Source organism: Festucalex cinctus, chromosome 4, assembly GCF_051991245.1.
Source record: "Festucalex cinctus isolate MCC-2025b chromosome 4, RoL_Fcin_1.0, whole genome shotgun sequence".
Classification (NCBI taxonomy): domain Eukaryota; kingdom Metazoa; phylum Chordata; class Actinopteri; order Syngnathiformes; family Syngnathidae; genus Festucalex; species Festucalex cinctus.
Window position 1 is genome coordinate 12,656,935 of NC_135414.1, and position 24,358 is coordinate 12,681,292.

At 42.5% G+C, this 24,358-nt stretch overlaps 1 protein-coding gene across 1 annotated transcript in view; it reads right to left on the bottom strand.

The window, feature by feature from the left end:
- Positions 1-24,358, bottom strand: part of adamts7 (a disintegrin-like and metallopeptidase (reprolysin type) with thrombospondin type 1 motif, 7) — a 93,484-nt gene that overhangs the window by 50,410 nt on the left and 18,716 nt on the right. The window contains exons 6-8 of the mRNA XM_077518973.1: positions 22,280-22,404; positions 19,118-19,267; positions 16,074-16,217 (exon numbers count right to left, since the gene is read on the bottom strand). Of these exons, the coding sequence (XP_077375099.1) occupies positions 16,074-16,217; positions 19,118-19,267; positions 22,280-22,404 (419 nt within the window). The remainder of the gene's footprint in view (positions 1-16,073; positions 16,218-19,117; positions 19,268-22,279; positions 22,405-24,358) is intronic.

The following is a 24,358-nucleotide window of genomic DNA, read 5'->3' on the forward strand; positions in this document are numbered from 1 at the left end:
ATCAATTTGGTTCGATACATTTGAATCTTTATAATCAAAACCAATTTTTCTAATCAAACTGGTTTATGTTACACCCCCTACTACTAGCATGGAGGAACACCATAATAAGCAATACCTTTTTCTAATAATGCCCAGTGGTTAGTACAAAAGAGGTAAACTTGGGGCTGTTTAAATTATTCTAGTTAGTTATCAATAATGTCTTCAAGAATACAAAAACAGTACTCTAACAGTAAACTAACTGTGGAGAGGGCCACTGGCTTATAGGTTTGTTTGTTTTTTAAATCACCTGGCTTGACCTTGAACAGATTGCATCATTATTGCCATAAAAAAACCTCTACAGTCTATTACCCTTATAAAAATGAAACATTTTTACATGAATTTTAGGAATAATTATCAATGTACTTCAGTGGGAGAAGTGCCAAAACCAAACCCTAATCCCAGTTTCCCTCACAGAAGTTCCTGACATTGTTTCCTGACCAAATTTTTAAATAAGCTAAATGCAACCTCAGATAAACAGCATCTACACACTAGATTAAGTGCAAATTGCGTGGGAATGCTAAAAGCTGAACACTAATAGCTGAATGCTATGATTTGAATGCAGGTGGAATTCTTATGAAGTAAATTGAGAGATAAAGTATTGATTACTGATTACTGGACAATGCACTTTACCAACTGTACCACCAAGCAGTATCAGACAGCTGGTAATGATGGTAAGTTATATGTACGGAAGTGGGTGAGGAAAGTGATAGAAAAAGTGCAATGTCTGTCCCATTGAAAGTGAATGGGGGAAAAGTTGACATTAAATATTCAATTTAGCAAATACTGTAAATAATGTGGAATCAGACGATATATGTCTCGGGCGGCGTGAATTTTTGAAGCTAGTTGAAATTTGAACAGTCTAAATTGGAAGTATTATGTGGGAGTTGTTACGCGGCAAAAAAAGTGTCAGCAATGGGTCAGCATTCCCACAATTACACATTACCTGGCCTGGGTCATTATTTAACAACTAAATCAAACTACAGAAATAAGTGCACCCATTTGCAATTAAAAGTTAAAAGCATAAACTCAACTTTGTTACAGCATTTCATTGTTGATTACAAAAACAACCACAACTGGAACATAGGGAGGGCTGTACAGAAAGTAGAAATAAAATACAATACAAAGCCTTTATTGTCACATCCTGTGGTGTAGCTGCAGCACAACTGAGGCAACCTCTGATAAAATAACAATGACAAGCATATACGTCTAACTGCAGGATGAGGATACATGTTGGCAAGACTTGCGAGTTTTTCACTCAGCCGCACGGCCCAAGAGGCCGAAGCTGCATCTCGCTCGCCAGGGAGCCGAGCATCAACAAATGAGGAGAGACAGAGATGGACAGACTACCGTCACCGATTCAATGTTGCCATAGTGAAACTGTCTTGCCCAATGAATAGACTTTCCATCTTCTCTGCAGTACAGGCTCACTGGTAAACATGTTCAAATAAAAAAGCTCAGTTGAATTACTAGATGTATTGGCCGGAAGACCACAGAGTTGGCTGGACCAGCCACTCCTCCATTTTTTAAAAACACAGCTGTACAAAACTGTCATTACATCAGCCCGTCATTGATAGATGGCCACCTTCCGGCGACGGCTTTATGATGTGAAACACTGAACAAAATACATGGACTCAGAAAACCGGAGTATTGACTGGTTTTCTGGGTCCACAGACTCCCCCAACCCCCAATACAACAAAACTGCACTTTTCAGAGTGGCCTTTTATTGTGGGCAGTCTAAGGCACATCTATGCACTAATCCTGGTGTCTAATCAGCATCTTCATATGGCACACCTGTGAGTTGGGGCGGATTATCTCGGCCAAGGAGAAGTGCTCACTATCAAAGATTTAGACTGGATTGTGAGCAATATTTGAGAGAAATGGTGATACTGTGTATGTGGAAGATCTTTGAGTTCATCTCCTAAAAAATGGGAGCAAAATCAAAAGTGTTGTTTATAATTTTGCTGAGTATATTAAACAAACCCACGATAACACATGGGCCTCACAGTCCTGTCAAAAATGCATAATGTGCTTGTAGCACCCTATACCTGTAATAGCTAATATTTCTGAAAATGTAATAACGCCTGAAAATACAATACATTTTGCATTTAATTCTATCAAAATGTAATAATACCCAACAATGTAATAATTTAAGCAGTAATTTTTACTGATAATACCTTATGACATTATTGGGGATTTATTACATTTCCAGGTGGCTCTTTTTTTCCTCATAAATGTTAATTAAATTCTTGACAGATAAAATATGTTAATCTGGCATATTCTGTATATAATTATACTATTATTTCACAGCAACAATTGGCGTGTTGTTGATTTCAACCCTCTAAATGTAAATGTGATTTAACTGGAGGTCAATGTTGGAGTTATTTGACAGAGTTGATTTATTTAGTGTTAAACCAACGCTGCAGAGTTAATCAAGTAAGCTCCGCCCACTTGATTACTGTAGAACTGCTCTGGCGCAATAACTTCTTGGGAGTGCTTAGCGTGTAATGTACTTTTTTAAAAATTTAATAATGTTATCTTCATGTTTCATTGTTAAACAATTAAAGACGTGTTAAGTTCACTGCTACTTCAGAGTTTTAGTGTTGTTGTGGTAATGGGGCATCGTGACAAGTGTTGTTCCAATACCGTTTTTTTGGCCCCCGATACCGATTCTGATACCCAGATTTACAGTATCGGCCGATACCATACCGATACCTAAGGTTTTTTTTCCCCAACATGAAAAAGCTGTCCTGCCATTGGTTCAGAGGATTGAAGGGCCAATAGGATATCTTAGATCTGTATGCAGTGAGCATGTCACTTATCAGTGAATGTCGTGCATGAGCAAGACACAAGATGCTGCATCTAAAATCCTATATTAGTGTTGGAATTAATGGTATCGGCATGTTACTTGTGAGTACTCACCGATACCACTGTTTTAATGCAGTATCGGCACCTCTGCCGATACCAGCATCGGTATCGGAACAGCACTAATCGTGACTGAAAATGGAAGTGTGCCAGATGAGTCTCTGCCTCACAACAGGATAGAATTCCCTCCATTTGCATGTGCCGGTTCACATTTAGGCTAAAGTGAGGATAGTCACGACACCTCAACTTTGAATGAGATGAGACGATATGTAATGAGCTATTTAAGCTATTACATTAAGTTAGGATTTTTCATTATATTACTGGTGGGGTTTTATTATGTTTTTCATCATGGTAAGCACAAATTTAATGACGTTTTCAGGCATTATTATATTTTCAGGAAATGATTATATCATAGGGAGCCACAGGTCTATTAAAAAAAATCCTCCTACTGCGTCACCCCCATACAAACATACTTCAGAATTTGAGGGCTGAACTGAATTGAATGCATAAGCAAGAGAATTGTGTAGAGCTGCCACAATTCTGCAGCATGAGCTGTATGAATAAGACTGATGCACAACAGCAGCAATTAAAATGTTCTCCATGAGTGCATCTTGATTGTATAGAATGCATTCAATTGAGGCTTATATGGCTGATGACCTTATACTGCAGCCTGCGTCAAAGACCAAGTCAGAGAAATAGCTATTAATGCTAAAATTGTCAATCCACCTCTAAGCAAATGAAATAAATATACAAGTTGTGGTGAGATATGCGCAGTGTTGTGAAACATTATACAAGTACGCTCTAAAAATAGAATTGTTTAACCAATTTAAAATTACAAATTGAATTGTTGACCAACTTAAAAAAAAAGTTTCAATTGGTAACACGTGATTGAATTAAGATATATTAAGTGTAATTAATTATGAGTTCATTAAACTTAATATATTCACCTGAATTAAGTTAATCCAAAGTGCTCAACAATTCCCAACAATAACATTTATAATTAAATTGATCCAACAATTCAATTTTTCGAGTGTAATTAGTTGAGACCTGGAAAGAATTTGCGTCGAGTGAGCGAAAAGCTTTCTGCTTACCTAGCAGTGTTAATTTAGACAAGAAATTTTAATTTAGTTTTAGTTATAGTGCTTTGACTAAAATTAATTCAAGTTTTAGTCATAATTAAGTCATCTAACTGTTGTTGCTTCAATAGCGAACATACTATGACCACCACCTCTACGATTTATGTATTTTATGCTTGTTATAGATTTGTAAATTGCTATTTTGTATAATTCTGCCTCTTTTTATAAGATCTGTAATTTAATAATGCTGTACTACGTATCTGATACTTCATATGTTGGTTGAATGTAATTTTGGTACTTTGCATGTTGTTTGTATGTAATTTTTGGCTGTTATGTAATTTTATTTTATGAGGACTACAGATGGAAACTAGCATTTTGCCAAATCTGGTGCAGCCATCTTTTTAATGTTACTGCACACTGTCCTTTTAATAAACCAAACCTAAACCTAATCTGATTGTATTTTAGTTTGAATCTAATTTTAGTCAACGAAAATAAAGACCAATTTTAGTCGACAAAAAAAAAAAAAAAGAGCAATTTTAGTCGACTAAATTAACAGTTTAGTCGATATTTTCCCTAGTATACATTTCAACTTTTATACAGAAAATTATAACACACCTATTTGTAAATGTAGTTTAATATGCAAGACACATTTAATACAAAGGTGTCTTTATTAACTATTTCAATGAAAAATGTTGAACTGACAAGAATATAACTTAGTTTCCACCTAAATAAAAAAAAAAAAAAAGTGCTTAATTGCTTGCGATTAATCTTATAGCTGCACAATGATTGTAATGATTGGTTCTTTACTCCTACCCGGGTTTTGTTCCTTCTCATTGGATCGTGTGAAATTTTCAGTCAGTTTTAGTTCATTTTCGCCAAGAAAAAATGTTTCGTGATGAAAATTATCACTGCTACCTAGTGTTTTTTTTTTTTGTGCTCTTATCTCTCTCGTCTGGCGTCGTCGGAGCTGTGGTTAGTGGTGAAGGGTCAGAGCAGATGAAGAATGCCTCCGTAAACTGTTTCGAACAAAACAGCTCTCTCCAACAAGGTTCTCACTGCTGGATATGCAGGAGTTCGCCCCCTCTATCCCGTCAATAACCCGAATTGTCATGGTTCGGTTCTCAGCCTGTTGTGCTTTTGTGTGTGTGTTCCAGTGCCAACAACGAGGGGGGCGTTCCCCAGCCCCGCACCTGCATCGCGTTGACAATTAGGACTTTAAAAGGACTCCGAGCTGCACAGCAAGCTGTCGGATTATTATTTGCTCACCAGTGTGTCCAAGTGTTCTCCGCGTTTCCAAGTTTGGTAAAATCATTGAATCTGTTTTCGTCCTCGGTTAATCTGTATTCACGTGTGTATTTCCGCGTCGCTTTCTGTTGTTTACTTCGCTTTTTTGATTATTTCCGCATTTCTATTTCGAGTAGTCCTTGCCGGGTGCAAGTGTTTTGTGTTTGTTATTCTGTCCTTGCCTTTTGCAAGTGTTTTTTGTTACATTCGCGTCCTTGCCGTTTGCAAGTGTTTTATGTTACATTCGCGTTCCTTGCCGGTTGCAAGTGTTATGTATTATTTTCGTGCTCCTTGCCTTTTGCAAGTGTTTTTTGTTAACTTCGTGTTCCTTGCCTTTTGCGAGTGTTTTCTGTTACGTTCGGGTTCCTTGCTGAGTGCAAGTGTTCATTGTGATCCGCGTTATCTTGCCTGCGAGCAAGTTTTGCTTCTCCGGTTGATTCAAAGAATAAACCGTGATTGTTTTCCTTCTCTGAGCCTGCCTTTCTGGGATCCGTTTTTCTTCGACTCAGCCGAGTCGTGTCAGAATAATCCGACCATGGATCCCGCAGACTCAGAAAGGGTGAGACAGGCATTGGCCAGTCAGGGGCAACGGGTCGGGCAAACCGAGACCACCTTGGCCGGTCTTCAAGAGGTGGTAGGCCGGCTCGCTCATCGTTGTGAGGAGATGTTCGGGAGGCTCGAGCAGCTCAGTTCCCGCCCGGAACTTCCGCGTTCGGACACTGCCATTTCGGCGCTCCCGGTTACACCTAGAGAACCCGTTTTGCCCCACCCGTCACGCTACGATGGACAGCCTGGAGGTTGCGGTCAGTTTTTGCATCAGTGTTCGCTCATTTTCGACCAGCAACCTTTTACTTACGCCCGTGATCAGTCCAAAGTAGCGTTCATTATGAGTCTCCTGTCTGGTCAAGCCGCTACCTGGGCTATGGTGGTGAGCAACGCGCGACCAGACCTTCGGTCCTCTTTTTCCAATTTTGTTGGTGAATTTCAACGCGTGTTCGATCATCCGGTTAGGGGGAGAGAGGCCGGGGGTCGGTTGCTAGATTTAGTACAGGGGGAAAAATCGGTCGCTGATTATTCAATCGAATTCCGTATTCTGGCCGCCGAGAGCGGGTTTGGTGACTGTGCGTTGCGGAGTGTCTTTCGTCGAGGACTGAATACACAACTCAAGGATGAATTGGCAGTCCGCGACGACACGAGCTCTTTAGAGGGTCTCATGGAACTAACGATTCGTTTGGACAATCGTGTACGGGAACGTGGTAGAGAGCGGGCTGTTGAGCGGCGTGGAGCAGCCGTTAGCAACGACATGTCCAGACTCTCTCTCAACGTCACCGAAGCACGCACCCTTCCGGGACCCCCGGACTACGGAGTGGAGCCCATGCAACTGGGTGGTGGACACCTGCACCCTGAGGAGCGTCGTCGCCGATGGGTCGCTGGTGCCTGCCTGTACTGCGGTCAACCGGGACATCGAGTGGCATCGTGCCCAACGCGACCCCCACGCAAGACGCGGCCGACCGCTCGCCTGGGGGGCCGTGCCGACGTGCCCCTGAAATCCGTGAAGGAGGCAAATCCGGGTAAGCATGAACCGGGGGGAACCGAACCATGCCCGCCGTCGGGGTCTTCTCTCAGTGAAAGACGACTAGAGTTGTCGGGGGAGCTGTCTGGATACGGGTTGAGTGTTAGGGTGAGTGTGTTGATCGATTCCGGAGCAGATGACTGCTTCATAGACCCGTGTGTGGTGGAAGCTTTAGGAAGCCCGGTAGAGACTTTAGAGAAGGTCAAGAAGGTTTTCGACCTCAACGGGCACCTATTGGCGGAGGTACGACTGTCTACCGGTCCTCTGACCTTGAAACTCTCGGGAAATCATGAGGAGAGAAGGAGATTTTTTATTATGCCGTCCCGTTCTGCGCCCTTAGTGTTGGGCCTTCCATGGCTAAGAACGCATAATCCGGAGATCAATTGGGAGAAGCCGGCTTTAGAGAACTGGAGTCCCTTCTGCCATGCCCACTGTCTGAAATCGGCAGGAGGGACTACATCGGTGCAAGCAAATTCAACTCCAGAACCGGTATGTCTCGATAACGTTCCCGAGGAGTATCGTGATTTAAGTAAGGTCTTTAGTAAAGATCGGGCACGAGCATTGCCGCCCCATCGTCCGTATGATTGCGCGATTGACCTGATTCCCGGTGCCCCATTGCCGAGTTCACGTTTATATCAGGTGTCCCAGCCGGAACAGGCCGCTTTACGGGAGTACATTAATGAATCGCTAGCGTCTGGTCAGATACGCCCGTCCAAGTCTCCCGTGGGAGCTGGTTTTTTCTTTATCGAGAAAAAAGATAAGACACTCCGCCCTTGCGTCGACTATCGTGGTTTGAATGAGATCACGGTTAAGAACAAATATCCCCTTCCCTTGCTGGACTCAGCGTTCGCTCCATTACAGTCGGCCCGAATTTTTACTAAGCTAGACCTGCGAAGCGCCTATCATTTGGTGAGAATACGGGAGGGGGACGAGTGGAAGACTGCTTTTAAGACGTCACTCGGACACTTTGAATATTGTGTTATGCCCTTTGGTCTGACAAACGCCCCAGCAGTATTCCAATGTCTAATTAATGATGTCCTTAGGGACATGTTGAACACTTTTTGCTTTGTTTATCTCGATGATATACTGATTTTCTCTCGCGACATTCAGGAGCATAGGCAACATGTTCGCCTGGTCCTCCAGCGCCTCTTGGAAAACCGGCTCTATGTGAAGGCAGAGAAGTGCGAGTTCCACGCCAAGTCTGTACAATTCCTGGGATTCATTATCGAGGGAGGGCAATTACGGGCGGATCCGGTAAAGACTCAAGCCGTGGTCGAGTGGCCGACTCCCAAAAACCGAAAACAGCTACAACGATTTTTGGGATTCGCTAATTTCTATCGTCGCTTTATCAAAGATTATAGTTTACGGGCTGCCCCCCTTACTAAACTGACGTCAAGTAAAGTCCCCTTTAGGTGGTCACCTGTTGCTGAAGATGCATTTTTGAAATTGAAACAGCAGTTTGTAAACCCGCCAGTGCTCATCCACGCTAATACAGATCTGCCTTTTGTGGTCGAGGTTGACGCGTCAGATTCAGGAGTGGGGGCGGTCCTGTCCCAGCGGTCGCCAGAAGACGGGAAGCTCCATCCCTGCGCCTTCTTCTCCCGGCGACTGAGTCCAGCGGAGGCGAACTACGACGTCGGGAATAGGGAACTTCTGGCTATCGTGCTGGCTCTACAAGAATGGCGACACTGGCTGGAGGGCGCCGAGGAACCCTTTAGAGTGCTGACGGACCACAAGAACCTGGCATACCTTCGGTCAGCCAAAAGACTTAACTCGAGGCAAGCACGCTGGGCCTTACTGTTCACGAGGTTCAACTTTATCGTGGACTACCGCCGGGGATCCCGGAATCAGAAGCCGGACGCTTTGTCCCGGATCCACGATGCGGCCACGCCGGAGGCCGGAACTGAACCGATCCTACCCGCACATTGTTTCATGGGGGCAGTTCGTTGGGAGGTCGAGAAGCGAGTCACTGAAGCCCAGGAAGGGCTCGCAGTGCCGGAGGAGTGCCCGGCAGAGAAACTGTTCGTTCCTGACCCGGTGCGGGCTGAGGTCCTCCAGTGGGGTCACACCTCACGAGTGGCATGTCACCCCGGGATCAACCGGACTCTTGCCCTGATTAGCCAGCGGTTTTGGTGGGCCGACATGAAAAAGGACGTCACGGAATTCGTCAAGGCATGTACCGCTTGTGCGTGCGGGAAATCGTCCCACCAGCCGCCGATGGGACTACTGAGGCCGCTACCCATCCCGACGCGGCCTTGGTCTCACATCTCGTTGGACTTCATCACCGGCCTCCCCCGGTCAAGGGGAAACACGGTAATCATGACCGTGGTCGACCGGTTTTCGAAACTGACTCACTTTGTTGCTCTTTCCAAACTGCCATCATCCTGGGAGACTGCTCAACTCCTCGTCCGTCATGTCTTCCGTCTTCACGGCATTCCGGTGGACCTGGTGTCCGACCGGGGTCCTCAGTTCGTCTCCCAGGTCTGGAGGAAATTCTGTAAGCTGTTGGGCGCCACAGCCAGTTTGTCATCTGGATATCATCCACAAACCAACGGCCAGACGGAGAGGGCCAACCAGGACCTAGAAGCAGCTCTACGATGTGTGTGCCTGCACAATCCGGAATCCTGGTCATCGCACCTCTCCTGGATCGAGTACGCCACAAACACTCTGCCGTCCTCTGCAACGGGTCTCTCACCCTTCAAGGCGGCGTACGGCTACCAGCCACCTCTGTTCCCTTCTCAAGAAGGTCCCGTCGAACTGCCCACCATCCAGCATCACCTCCGGCGGGCCCACAAGGTATGGCGGGAGACCCGAGCGGCGCTATCCCGTTCAGCGGCCCGCAATAAGGAGATTGCGGACCGTCGGCGGCGTCCGGAGCCTTCGTACCAGCCAGGAGACAAGGTCTGGCTCTCTTCCCGGGACATGCGTCTGGCTGGCTGCTCGAAGAAATTGGGTCCGCGCTACATCGGACCCTTCGAAATACTCACCATCATCAACCCTGTAACTGTGAAACTCCGTCTGCCACCTTCACTCAAGGTGCATCCAGTGTTCCACGTTTCCCTCCTCAAGCCAGAGACTCCCAGCCCGCTGAACCCGCCTGCACCCGCGCCGCCACCTCCCCGAGTGGTCGATGGGGATCCCGTCTACACGGTCAGAGAGATCTTGGACTCCAGGCGCAGGGGCTGGGGCTTTCAGTACCTGGTCGACTGGGAAGGTTACGGACCAGAGGAGCGGCAATGGGTCCCCCGCTCCTGGATCCTTGACCCGTCTTTGCTCGACACTTTCCATGCTGCTCATCCAGATAAGCCAGGTGGTCCGCCAAGGGGCGTCCGTTAAGGGGGGGGTACTGTCATGGTTCGGTTCTCAGCCTGTTGTGCTTTTGTGTGTGTGTTCCAGTGCCAACAACGAGGGGGGCGTTCCCCAGCCCCGCACCTGCATCGCGTTGACAATTAGGACTTTAAAAGGACTCCGAGCTGCACAGCAAGCTGTCGGATTATTATTTGCTCACCAGTGTGTCCAAGTGTTCTCCGCGTTTCCAAGTTTGGTAAAATCATTGAATCTGTTTTTGTCCTCGGTTAATCTGTATTCACGTGTGTATTTCCGCGTCGCTTTCTGTTGTTTACTTCGCTTTTTGATTATTTCCGCATTTCTATTTCGAGTAGTCCTTGCCGGGTGCAAGTGTTTTGTGTTTGTTATTCTGTCCTTGCCTTTTGCAAGTGTTTTTTGTTACATTCGCGTCCTTGCCGTTTGCAAGTGTTTTATGTTACATTCGCGTTCCTTGCCGGTTGCAAGTGTTATGTATTACTTTCGTGCTCCTTGCCTTTTGCAAGTGTTTTTTGTTAACTTCGTGTTCCTTGCCTTTTGCGAGTGTTTTCTGTTACCTTCGGGTTCCTTGCTGAGTGCAAGTGTTCATTGTGATCCGCGTTATCTTGCCTGCGAGCAAGTTTTGCTTCTCCGGTTGATTCAAAGAATAAACCGTGATTGTTTTCCTTCTCTGAGCCTGCCTTTCTGGGATCCGTTTTTCTTCGACTCAGCCGAGTCGTGTCACGAATCACACAAGACCCACTCCCCTCGCCATTAATCCCGACGGCGGACGTTCACTTGCCCTCAAACCAACTTCCACCTCCTCCAGCATTTCACAGCAGTGGCCCGTGGCTGGGAGGCAAGAGACAGTCCGACGGGCACCTCCAAATCCTCACAGCAGACCGACAGCCACAGCAACCACCCAACATGCTCCTAAATTCACCACCAGCAGGGTTGCTCAAATCTAGCAGAGCAGGCCCACATGACTCATAATTGGAGATTCCATAATCCCGAACATCAGACTGCACTCCACAAGAACCATCTGCCTCCCTGGTGCCACAGTAAATGACATATCTAACATTCATGACCTCCTGGGAAAATATCCCACGATTCACACCATTATCATCCATGTCGATACCAACAACATGGCACAAGAATAATTAGAGTTCTTAAAATAAGATTTTATCAAAATATTTAGCATGATAAAACAAACAAGGATAAGATACTTTATCTTTGGCCCTGGGTCGTGAAATTGGGAAGTTCAGCAGGCTGCTGAGCCTCCACACTGCCTGTGAGGACCACAATGCGGTTTTAATTGAAAATTTTAACCTTTTGTGGAACGGTAAGGACTTTTTCAACAGGGATGGTATGCACACAAACTTTCAAGGAGCCTGAGCACTTGGAGCCACCAGACACCACATCATCATTCATAATAAAGCCATGGAAACAGGTACATCCACTACTTCATCACTTTCAACAGAGAGCTTACGTTATTGACTATCATTGTTCCTGATATGAAACAAGTGTGTGCGTGCACATTTCATTCACGTTAAACACTGATGTTAATTGTTCGAAGACTTCCAATGTTTTTGTACATTTTGTTCATTGTTAATAAACAGCACATTATGGGCAAAAACCTCCTGTCTGTGTACTTAAATATATTTCAATATTTAGAGACTCTAACTGAAATTGTTTATGAAATTGATTACCGTAATAAAGTTTGACTGACCTATCTGACTGTTTTGTTGACATTCCCTTCAGCGCAGAACCATCCAATGGATGCATAACGTAACCTCAGCCTCTACTGTAGAGCCATTAATATGGAAAAAGTTTTAAAATATGTCATTCATTGAAGGTGCGCCTTATAATGTGGTGCTTCTTATAGTGCGGAAAATACGGTATTTGGTATAATATTTGGATACCCTGAAGTATCTTTGCTCCCCCCCCCACCACCCCACCACCTTTTATAAAAGTGCACCAAGTATTGGATGGAAATCACTTAACAAGTCCAGCAGTCAAGCAGTTGAAGCCTGTGACACAAACAATTCCAGTCACAATAGGAGGCTTGCTCTGCAAGTGCGACTGATAAAAGAAAGGAAAGTTCAATCACGAAGAACAATATAATAATATCCTGAGTCAATCAATTTATATGAAACTGCGCAGATTTATGACAAAATATACATTTAAGACAGACACATATAGAGAGTCGTGACTAAGCGATGTGAGAGAACAAGTCGTGGTAATTACAGATACGATAAATAAATTGTGTGAAAGATGCAGAGACTTTGAGCACTCAAATGTTGAGTAGTGTGGAATACCAATCAACAACAGTTATGCAAATAACACGGCGTGACGGCGCTACATTAATGAATATGTTGTGTAAAATTGGCAAGAAATGGCAAAATTGATCAGAATCTCACTTTGCAATTATAACAACTGTTTAGAGTGTTACTGGTGAGCGAGAAGAAGTTGTTGGTAGGTCTGTTGGTTTTAGTGTGCATAGCGCCTATCTGAGAATGCTTCCTAAAGAACATGTTTATCTTTCCAATATTGAGCGTGTTTCGCTTCAGGTTTAGGCAGCAGCTGCTCCGCTCCCTGTCGATACGCAGACTCGTCACTGTCGTTAATGAAGCCACTGACTGAGATGTCGCCTGCAAGCTTAAGGATTTCGATAGCTGGCTGCGCTGAGGTGCAGTCGTTTGTGGTGAGGAAGGAAAGCAGCGGAGAAAGGATGTATCCTTTGGGGGGGGTTGTGGATGATGCGATTTCCTCCAGTCACGTCTGCTGTGTCCACCCTGTCAGGATGCTTTAAATCCACTGGCAGATGGCAGGGGAGATGCTGAACTTGAAGAGCTTGGAGGAGGGAGTTTTGGGATTATGGTGTTGAGCGCCGGACTGAATTCTTCAAACAGGATCCTCGCAAAGGTCCCTGCGACTGATAGCAAACTTGATGCTATTTAGCCAGGTGGTCCAGAGGCGTTCAAATCGATTCATAACCACAGATTTCACAGGCCTGTAGCCATTCGCCATATTGCAGGTTTCATGGGGACTGGGATCAGTGGTGTGTGAACTACTTTTGCTGCCAAGGGCGAGCACACGTGGCTGATGAATCTCGGTGCTTTTGAAGCAGCCAGCATTTGCAGCACATGTGTCAGCCTGAGGTGGAATCAAAATACCTGCAAGTTGAAAGGATGAAAAATTGCACGTTTTTCTTCGTCCTTGTAAAGAGCACAAGTGTGTCCATTTTGTTGGGTGGACAGCAGAGATTTGTAAGATAAATTGATGGAAGCAGAGTTTGAAATCGTCGCTGCCAAAGTTTAACGAACACGTTGGCGCAGTTCTGCGACGTCTGTGTCTCCGCCAAGAATGTTGGTGAAAAATGGTCTTGAAAAGACTAACTAATGCTTAACAAGTCTTCTGTGGTCTAAGTGGTGTATGCTCACCATCGACGAGTAAAAAGACAAAAACAAAGACTACTGGTGAGCACATAACTGAGGCGAACATCCACCATGGCGCCATCTTGAATAAATATAATTGATCCTCACTTGACAATGTTTTTATTGTATTACATCTTGACCTTTGATACAAATGGCAATTTGTTTTCAGAACCACAAGGGATGCACAGATGCCCTTAAAGGTCGTTTGATGGTTTTGAATGAAACCAATTACATGCACATTACATATAGGGTGTCCCACATTGGCCATTCCTTGGTCCACTTTAATCAGAGATGGGAAGTAACAAAGTACAAATTGTGAGTATGGTCACATGACAACTAGGGGCAGAGCTAAGGGAAGGGAACGAGGCAAGAGCCCAGCGCATAGAAGTAAAAGTGCCCGCCCAAAAAGTAAGTCGAGGTATTTTCGTTTGCAACAAAACATTTATTCGGTTAATAAATTCCATACTTCAGGGGCACTTCGGAGACCATAACTATTTATATACAAGCATGTAAAGTCAATTTGTTGTGATATGTCCCTTTAAAATATTCTTTACACCATTGATTTTTCATGGTATCTTTTTGTTGGGGCTTAGTTCTGTCATAGGCAATTGTTTTCAATTTTTTTAAGGTTGCAATTCACAGTTTCAAGTTTGTGCCAACAAAATAGTAATTGTATATAATAGATAGATAGATAAATAGATAAATAAATAAAAAAATAAAAAAATAAATAAATAAATAAATAAATAGCCCTGTGATTGGCTGGCAACCAGTTCAGGGTGTACCCCCCCCTACTGCCCGGAGACAGCTGGGATAGGCTCCAGCACACCGGTGACCCTTGTGAAGAATAAGCAGTTAAGAAAATGGATGGATGTACTAAATAAATAGCTCTGTCTGCCACTGAATTGATGACAGCGACTGAAACATACAATAAAAAACTACACACTCAGCTGGCCTTCATCAAGCCAAGTCTCACGGGTGTAACTATTGCCCCTGGGCCCTTTTTCCCCCCCCAACAGTGGAGTCAAGAGGCTAGGGTGCTGTCAAGAAGTTGACCCTCCACCAAATGAATTCCAGATGCTTGGAGCTGAGAAACCGTGGCGACAACGAGGAAGTACTTCAGACAGTTCTTACAGTCAAGGCAGAATTACAATGCAAGTCACTGACAGTAGCAGCTGACAGTAGCAGACAAGCGTGCATCAGCGCACACACACGCACACCCCCTGACACTCGGGCTGGGTTAAAAATAAAAATAATAATAAAAAATAATCAAATAATCAATATTGAATCAATTTTCCTTTTCAAGCATGATATCAGTTCATGAATTGATTATTTTTAATATCGTTTTTCCCCGTAAATTGAAAAGAAAATAGAATTTTAAAGGCCTTTTTTTTTTTGTATCTCACTGTTTTATTGAGATTTACTATTCACATGAATTTAAAAGTATTTCTTACATTTATGAAAGACCTTATTTATTGCATGTTATGACAACATTTTATGACGTAAACATCATTTGACCAGTTACTGCCTCTGCAAAATTTAATTAGGAATTTTATGTTTGTGGATGTTTTTTTTTTGTTTTTTTTTGTTTTTTTCCATGTCCTTGATATTTAAGAAGACTTGATGTTCCATAATTAATCAATATCGGCTTGAACTGAACCTAGTCTAATCTAATCGAATTGAAAAAAATTCTAAATCAAATCAAACTAAACTCTTGTGAATCTAAATCGACTCGATTGAGGTCATTTGAATCGATACCCAGCCCCAATTCACACACGCACGCACAAAACGCACAGTTCATATAAGATTAATAATCACACAGGACTAAAGGTTTGCAAGTCATAAACTAAGCATGTACTCTTTGGCCCCAAAACTGCACAATAATAAAACATATAAACAATCTTTCTTACAGTGACAGTGAATGTTAAATGGGAATTCTTCCATACAACCTTTTTCATGAAGGGCCAGTTGAGCTCTCTTTTCAAATGACTCCTTGATGATTAACAAATCATTAAAACAATTAGAACATGTACATGCTAAGTTAAACAAAAATAAAATTATAATAATAAACTAATTGATATATGTTTCATATATATGTAGGGTGTTCACAAAAATACTGGAAATGATTGCATGATTTAGCTGTGACGAAGGATTAATCCATTTGAATGATGCAAAATACTCAAAAGCACTTTATCCATTTTTTTTTTCTGATTACGATTATGTTTGTGGAATATGAATTAAGCAGAAAAATTCACCCATTTTTACCCATTAAGGGACTGCCAGTTTGCTACTTGCAAGTTATGGATATTTGATCAGATGTACGTGAGCAGACAGGTGATAAGAAACAATGTTAGGTCTGTGCATTTCTATATGTACAGTATCTCCTCTGATAATCTCCATATGCATTTGCACAGGTCAGTGGACGCGCACAGACCCTTGTTAAAAGCATATTTCACCCCAGCCACAGTGAATTAATTGTGAATGCAGCTGTGTGAAACTCACTCAAGGAAGCGCGTTATATACTGCCGGCTGCATCTGGACCACCTGGGCAGTAAGGTTCCATAGAGCAACTGCGGAGACATGATGAAAGGTTTTTTCCCAACGGGTTCACAGTCATTACCGTTGCCATCATGCTGAATCCCAAAACTGTGGAGAAGCACAACATCAAACATGGAGCAATTATCTGGCAAGCACAGTTATAAACAATTTCTGCTCCCTCCCCCATATTCAACAGTGCATTCAATTGTTTATAAACTTTCTCTGGGGTGCGCCAGTAAATTATAATGCCATTTATTCATTTGCTCCCAAAAAACGTAAAAAAAACGGTTCTATTTTAAATATTACCATACTCCCCAGGACCTATTTATACGTGTTTCATGTTTTTCTATGCTAGCGCACACAGAAGGCTTTGATGCAGCCTCTGAACTGAAGAGAATGCTGGAAGCAATGGTAGTTACTACAAAAACGGCCAGCAGGTGGCAGCAGAGTATAAGAGATCAACCAGGGCCATGTTGCAAAAGGCTCTTATCCCCACTGTTTTAAACAGATTTGCGAATGATGAAGCTTTTCTGATGCTAATTGCCGCAAAACGGAAACAGATAAAATATACCGTATTTTTCGGATTATAAGTCGCAGTTTTTTTTCATAGTTTGGCCGGGGGTGCGACTTGTACTCTGGTGCGACTTATGTGTGAAATTAACACATTATTATATCATTTCACATGTTATTTTCACACTAAACCGCAAGAGGGCGCTCTAGGCCTGTGTTGATAAGTTCAACATTGCCGGTAGAAGAGCCATCGTCTACCTCCCGAGTTGGGGGAGTTGTTTAAAAGTGACATCGAGGATGAAGATTTCATTGGATTTAGTGATTTGGAGTGAAACTGATAGTTTGGTGAACTTGTTAGCATGTTCTTTATGCTCGAGTTATATGCATAACTTTTATTGATGGGAACATAATTCACCCACGGAACGTTGGGAACGAAGGGAGAGTTCCGGGTGGGAAGGTTTTGTTATGTGGAAAAGGGGAGTTAGCCTGTTAGCTTCTAGCTGAGTGGGGAGTTGCTGTTAAGACCTCAGAAGTTGATGTCAATAAAACGCCAGCCTTTGGCTCCGTGCTTCAACACTCCGCCTCCAACTCCCGTCACTGCTCGCTACAAACTCTTAATATGTTACGTCGTTACTGACATTACCAGGCATGTAACGTTAGTATACCGTACACTTATTCAGCCTGTTGTTCTCTCTTTTATTTTTATTTTAAATTTCCTTTCAAGATGACATGTATGTTTTTGGTGTTGGATTTTACCAAATAAATTTCCCCCAAAAATGCGACTTATATATGTTTTTTTCCTTCTTAATTATGCATTTTTTGGCTGGTGCGATTTATAATCCAGAGCGACGTATAATCCGAAAAATACAGTACTTTTTATTTTTTTCCTGATGAAAGAAGAGACTTTAATCTTTCTTTTGGTAGGTTCCATGTTTTTATAGCAATAAAACACAATATTCAGTGAACATGGCTGGGCGTGAATGCTGTTAAAGCTAAATTGGGGATAAGCTATCAACGACACAGTGCGTCCCCTGATTGGATTCTAGTGAAATTAAACGGAAAAGAATGTGATTGTAATTGAAAACTGGGAGTGGATGGAAATGGGCTCATGTGATGAAAAAAATATCACACAGAAATGGCAATATCACACATAAATGGCCACACATTCATTCATGTGTACAACTGAATAAGATACAACACATCCAAAAATGAAGCAAATTTGTTTATTTACACCAAAAGCAATAAGATTGCCCCAGTTAAGGACGGCTCGCTGTGTACTTCGTCGGACATGGATGACTATGACGCCATGCGAGATGCGAGTGTGCCACATTGAAAGGGAAAGAGATGAGCCACTTTGATTTGTGGTGAATGGAGCTGGCTGTGTTCAAACCCACAACAACGCTAACTGACCTATAAAATATGTCACGTTGAGCGTGTCTGCAAAATGACCCCCCCAAGTATCAGAAACATCCATTTATTGAGCACTTGCAATAAACGCTTATCCTCTATTTCTATTAGAATATTTCAGCAGACTGAATATAACATGCATGAAGCAAAAAGTTGTATTCTTGGAATCCCCCCGGAAGAGCTGGATGAAATGGCTGGGGAGAGGGAAGTCTGGGCTTCTCTGCTTACGCATCCGCCCCCGCAACCTGACCTCGGATAAGCGGAAGAATATGGTAGCACCAGTTTGATTTGTGAGCAGATTTTAAACATTTACTTTTGGAAGTCAACCAGCATCCCAGAACTGATGGTGTTTGAGTTTGTCTAATGTACTAGTCTTTGCATTTTTTTCCTCGATTAAATCAATAAATTTGTTGTTGTCGAGTGAAATGCATATAAGTTTGTGAGTTTTTGTTTTTCTTTACTTTACTATTCAGTAGCGGTTGTGCACATTTAAATAATGCATGATACCCTTTATGAGAATGTTTCAGTCAAATAAAGCGAGGTCAGGAATAATATGAATGTATTATCAAGGTTTAAAAAATATACTGTATTCCCGAAGGCCACTTTCTTACATCGGGATTTTCTCAACTGTGTTTCATTGAAAAGAAAACAGAAAAGGCTCCAGAGAATAGATCCACTAACATCTATGGAGTCCCAGACATGACATGACATGACATTTTTTTCCTTTTCATTTGTGGCCACAATATAGATCAGTGGTCCTCGGGGGCCGGTGTCCTGCAGGTTTTGGATGTTTCCCTGCTCCAACGCACCTGTTCCCATGAACAGGATCATTATCAGGCTCATGCAGAGCTTGCTGATGAGCTTCAGCTGTGATGGAGAGGAGAAACTTCCCAAACCTGCACGACTCCGGCCCTCGAGGACTGAGTTTGGATGCCGCTGATATAGATATAGCACGCACACAAAATGATCATTTGTGGCCTTTAAGCATGGCAACAAATTGGATTTTTTGTGAGTTCTATTAATTCAGTTTCTACAATAATTTGAGCACACAATAAACAACAGTGTGTAAAATGTGTGTCTCGGAAGCTTACTTGTGTCCCAGCTCATGCGCAACAGTGAAGGCTAGCGGGAGGCCGGTGTCCTCACTAATACTGCAGCTGCGATGTGATTGACACATGCCTACCACATGGGACAACCCCAGAGTTTCACAAGGCATGTTGATGGATGCACAGATGTCTTTCCTGTGGAAACAGAGGATGAAATCTTAGACGTCCAAAAAGGAAAATCTATATGAACAACCAATGCTATTTATAAGCCATTTACTATGTTAAACCCCTCTTTATATACTAAACAAGAAGCACTGTACGACAATGCATTTAATACATTTTTACAACAAATCTTTAAGTGGCAGATTGAGTTTTGATCCAGCATTTTTGCAACACAATTGATTTGAAATGAACCAAGCAAATACATGATCATCTAAGACTCTAAACTATCAACTTTAACTAAGAAGTTGTATTGTGTATATAAATGGTATGGTCAAGGTTGTCACAAGAAGCATGTGGATGCTGCATGCCAAAGGAGGAAGTAAAAATTGAAGAAAGAGGAAGGGTGAAAAAAAAAGCCAGCTGGCACATTTTTCGCCAATTAACTCATTCACTCCCAGCCATTTTCCCAGAAGCAATCCCGTTCGTTCCCGGCTGTTTTACTTCAACTGCTATAAAAGCATGGAACCTACCAAAAGAAAGATTAAAGTCTCTTCTTTCATCAGGAAAAAAAGTATGTTTCCATCTGTTTACGTTTTGCAGCAATTAGCATTAGAAGAGAGCTAAGTTTCATCAGTTTTCACAAATCTAAAGTAATTTAGCTTTTTTTCTAGATGGCCCTGGTTGATCTCCTTTGCTCCGCTGTCACCTGCTGGCCGTTTGTGTAATAACTACCATTTCTGCAACCGTTCTTTGCAGTTGAGAGGCTGCATCAAAGCCTTGTGTATGCTCCAGCATAAAAAACAAAACAAAACAAAAAAACGTATAAATAAGTATTTGGGACACTTACAACATTAAAAAAAACAAAAAAAAAACGTATTTACACGTTATTGGGAGCAAATGAGTTAATATGATATATCATGTCAACGTTCAGCCGTACGTATAATGTAGTAGGGACACGTTCGGGCTGGTGGGCAGTTGGTAAGAATAGGTGAGTTTCTGGGCCAGGTGCATTCCACGTTAGCCAGCGCTGGACTGTTGTTGGTCATTTAACTGAATCAATACCTGCATTATGATGTTTCACCATCATAGGGCGCTGTAACTTATTACAGCCTCTGAAGTGTGAAAGAGGAAAACTAGTTAAGTCCGCGGAAGAACGCACACAACATGGGGGTTTGGGCAAAATTTGTTAGGGATTAGAAACACCCACAGTTTAGGGGTGATCCATCTCGAGGTTACATAGAATGAGGGTGCATGATTGACAGGTTTGACAGACAGCTTCTGATTTACGCACATGGGAGGGAGAATAGGGAATAGGGATACTCTCTTTTGGATTGAGCACAGGTCACTGACCTGGATTGAATTTGTTTGATTTCAAAACCTGTTGAGTTGCTTTTCACAGTAAGACATTTCAAGTGTATGATGGGAGAACAATTTTCTTGGTAACCAAAACCCCTTCACATAAAGTGAAGAATGCTTTAGAAGAGGTACAGTGTAACACGATGTCTAACATGTCAAGGTGCTCAGGAATGAAAACAGAGAGAGAGAACAAAATAGAGACAAAGCCTTTGTATGAATACCCTAAAAATCTTCCTACGCTCAGTAATTCAATTATTGGGACATATGAAAAAAAAAAAAAAAAAAAAAAAAAAAAAATCAACCTCTATCAGAATAATGTGATGAGATAAGGATGAAAGGAAAAGATCAAGATCTAAATGTTACCATCATAAGTCAAATATGATATTGTATCGAATCATTATCAGTACTGGACAATACTTAAGGTGCTTTATCAATATTGAGGGTGAAAAAGTTGAACATTTTATTATTATGAACCTCGTAAACACAAAAACGTGATCTACGTACACAAAATGTGATCTAAACACACAAAGAAGCATATCTTCAATTAAAAAAAAAAAAAAAAAAAGTCTGCGCCGTATAGAGAGAGAAAGTTTGGCCAACTCGTTTAAGAACTACTACACTGTGATTGGTCAACTGCTGGTCACATGACATATGGACGCCTTGTGGTTACCATGCTGCTACGATTACATAATGTATTGCAATAGGCTGATTCAACAGCGCCCCCTGCTGTAAAGTTCACTGGCTTTGCACGTGTGAATCTTGGGTTTTCGGCACGTAGAACTGCTCGGCAGAATATCATTGCCAAACGCGACTTTTATCCGTAATTGTAAAATTGCTTTTTACGTACGCAAAACATTTTTTTGCACTTGAAAGATATATATTTTTTTGTAATTGAAGATATGCGTCTTTGTGAACGTAGATCACGTTTTGTGAGCGTAGATCACGTTTGTGTACGTAGATCAGGTTTTTGTATGTAGATCACGTTTTTTGTGTTTATGGGATTTTGGCATAACTCCATACTAAAGTGCAAGACAATAACACTTCTTGCTGCTTATCTAATATGTTGTCTGTGGGAAGCTTTCCTTTGCATTTGGTCATCAGTTAATGGCTGAGGATACACGTTTTATTTGTTAGATATTCACAATCCCAATGACTGGTCGCTCGTAGGAAGACTCTAATTTTGAAATGACTTGGTCAGAACCATCAAAAAGCCCAAAACGGGTCACAATAGTGCCTACGGGTAAAGAAACACATTAGTGGATAACTAATTCTTCAAATTTAAGCCATTATCGTTTTAGACTAAAATTCTGAAACAAATGGGGCATGACAAGTGGAAAGAAAAAAAAAAAAAAGGTAACATGGGTCAACTAAAATGTTTCATCTAGAAAAGGAGATGAAGTAAAGCAAGGGGGGAGATTAGTGGTGAGGAGAGTAATTTTGCAGTCAAAAGGATGGTTGAGAGGAAAGCTTCAAACAGACACGGGAGCCACAACAAACTTTTAAAAGTGTCATCATCCCTTTCTTCCACCAGCTACAACAGCCTTTTGGAAAAAAACAAACTATTTTTACTGTGCAACTTTTCACTTTCATCTCTGCTTGTATAAGGGCTTCCCATCTCATAAAAAGGGGCTTCTGCTCTTTTCCATGGCAGTTGAGTTCACCTTCCTACCTAGCAAAGCTTTTATATACCTCGTGAGGAGAACGGCGACATCGTGGTGCAGAGGATGATCGTCTCCCTTCATGTTGAGTCGTTTCTGCCATTTGCAGAAGCTATTCAAGCTGTTGTCGGCATGGTGAGTAATCTTTAAGTCCTCCTGCACATCAAATGTCACAACGGAACAGATGATAAAATACAACATAGACAAAAGGTCAAAGCTCAGAAGAAAATGTACCATAAGTAAGCAAAATGGCTGGTTGGTCACTGCGGTGAGAAAAACACATGTTGTATTTTGACGGACAAAATGCAATAATCACGTTGGTTTCAGCACAATATTCCATAACTGCTTGAATCCTCCTCCCCAACATCCAAGCAGACTTTAATAACAGTCATCAAGAAGTACTCTAAGTACCTTAATGGCATCCCAACAGCATTTTTAGCTGAACCGACGTTGCTTTGAGCAGAGAACAACACTTTTCTGATAATTGTTCAAAATTGTCGCCACAGTAAGGACAAATGTGTCCATTGAGGATAGGGATGAGACAAAAATGCTTTAAATGGTCATTTAAATTGACACTGCCGTATTTTAATTCCCCACAGCCTAAAGGGAAAAAAAACAACAACTACGAACTACTTCATTTTTGGAGCAATTAACTTAGTTTAAAATGTTAAATTATGATTATGAACGAGTATGAACATCCATCCATCCATTTTCTTGACCGCTTATTCCTCACAAGGGTCGCGGGGGGTGCTGGCGCCTATCTCAGCTGGCTCTGGGCAGTAGGCGGGGGACACCCTGGACTGGTTGCCAGCCAATTGCAGGGCACACAGAGACGAACAACCATCCACACTCACAAGCAAACCTAGGGACAATTCGGAGTGACCAATTAACCTGCCATGCATGTCTTTGGAATGTGGGAGGAGACCGGAGTACCCGGAGAAGACCCACGCAGGCACGGGGGAGAACATGCAAACTCCACCCAGGAAGGTCCGAGCCTGGACTCGAACCCGAGTCCTCAGAACTGGGAGGAGGACATGCTAACCACTCGTACACCGTGCCGCCTAGTATGAACATAACTAGTTCAATTTAAAAAAATTAGCTTAGTACAAACACAGGCGTTTCTGGTAATTCAACAATGTTTACACCAACGGAAATGATATGTTCACCCCATCAGCTCTCTCAAATTGGCTATGCTTCATGCTTTCCATAATAGTACAGTCATCGTTACATGCACCTCCCTTTCAGATGTTCTATTTAAAGGGGAAGTCAACCCCCCCCCAATTTTTTTTTTTTTGACAATAATATGTTCTATGCAGCCCCACTGGTCTAAATATGTTATACTGTTTAATATTGTGTTAGTGGAATATGAGTTAAGCAGCAAACTTTGGCCGTTTGTATCCATATGACATCATAGCTGCTCACGTCTCAGATAACAACCAATCACAGCACAGCTTCAGAAAACAGGTGAGCTGTGATTGTTCGTTGCCCGAGCCCCTGAGCAACTGTGATGTCATCTTCAGTCAACTGCAAGTGGTAAAATGGCCGCCACCTGAGATGGATAAAAACGGCTGGATTTTGCTTCATAACTCAGATTCCACAAATGTAACAATCAGAATGTCATGTTTACACTAGTGAGGTCACATCTGATATATTAATGTCAAGAAATGTTTAAGATTGACCTCCCCTTTAAATATGTTAAATCAGCTACCGCTGATAAACAAACGACAATTGGTCAATGGTCTATTTGAGGGTGCTTCAGAGAAGTGCGCGTCTGGAAGTTGAATTACAGATTGAGGAGGAGCAGTGTGTTTTTTTTTTTATCCTGGCTGACTCTACACCCTCAGCATGGTTCTGGAGGGTGCGTGAGAGTTGCTTTGTGTCCCTCAGCAGTTCTGAGTGGTGGTCTGGGAGGGGGATAGACCACTAGGGCTGGCTTTTGTTGACCAATTCTGTTCATAACATGTATGGACTTGAGAATTTCTAGGTGCTTTATGTGTTGAGTAGCCTAATGTGTCTCTTGTTTTTGCAGACGATCTAGTTCTATTGGCTCGATCAAACAGCGATCGCCAATTCCTGCTGGAGCAGCTCACAGCTCAGTGTGACGTGGTTA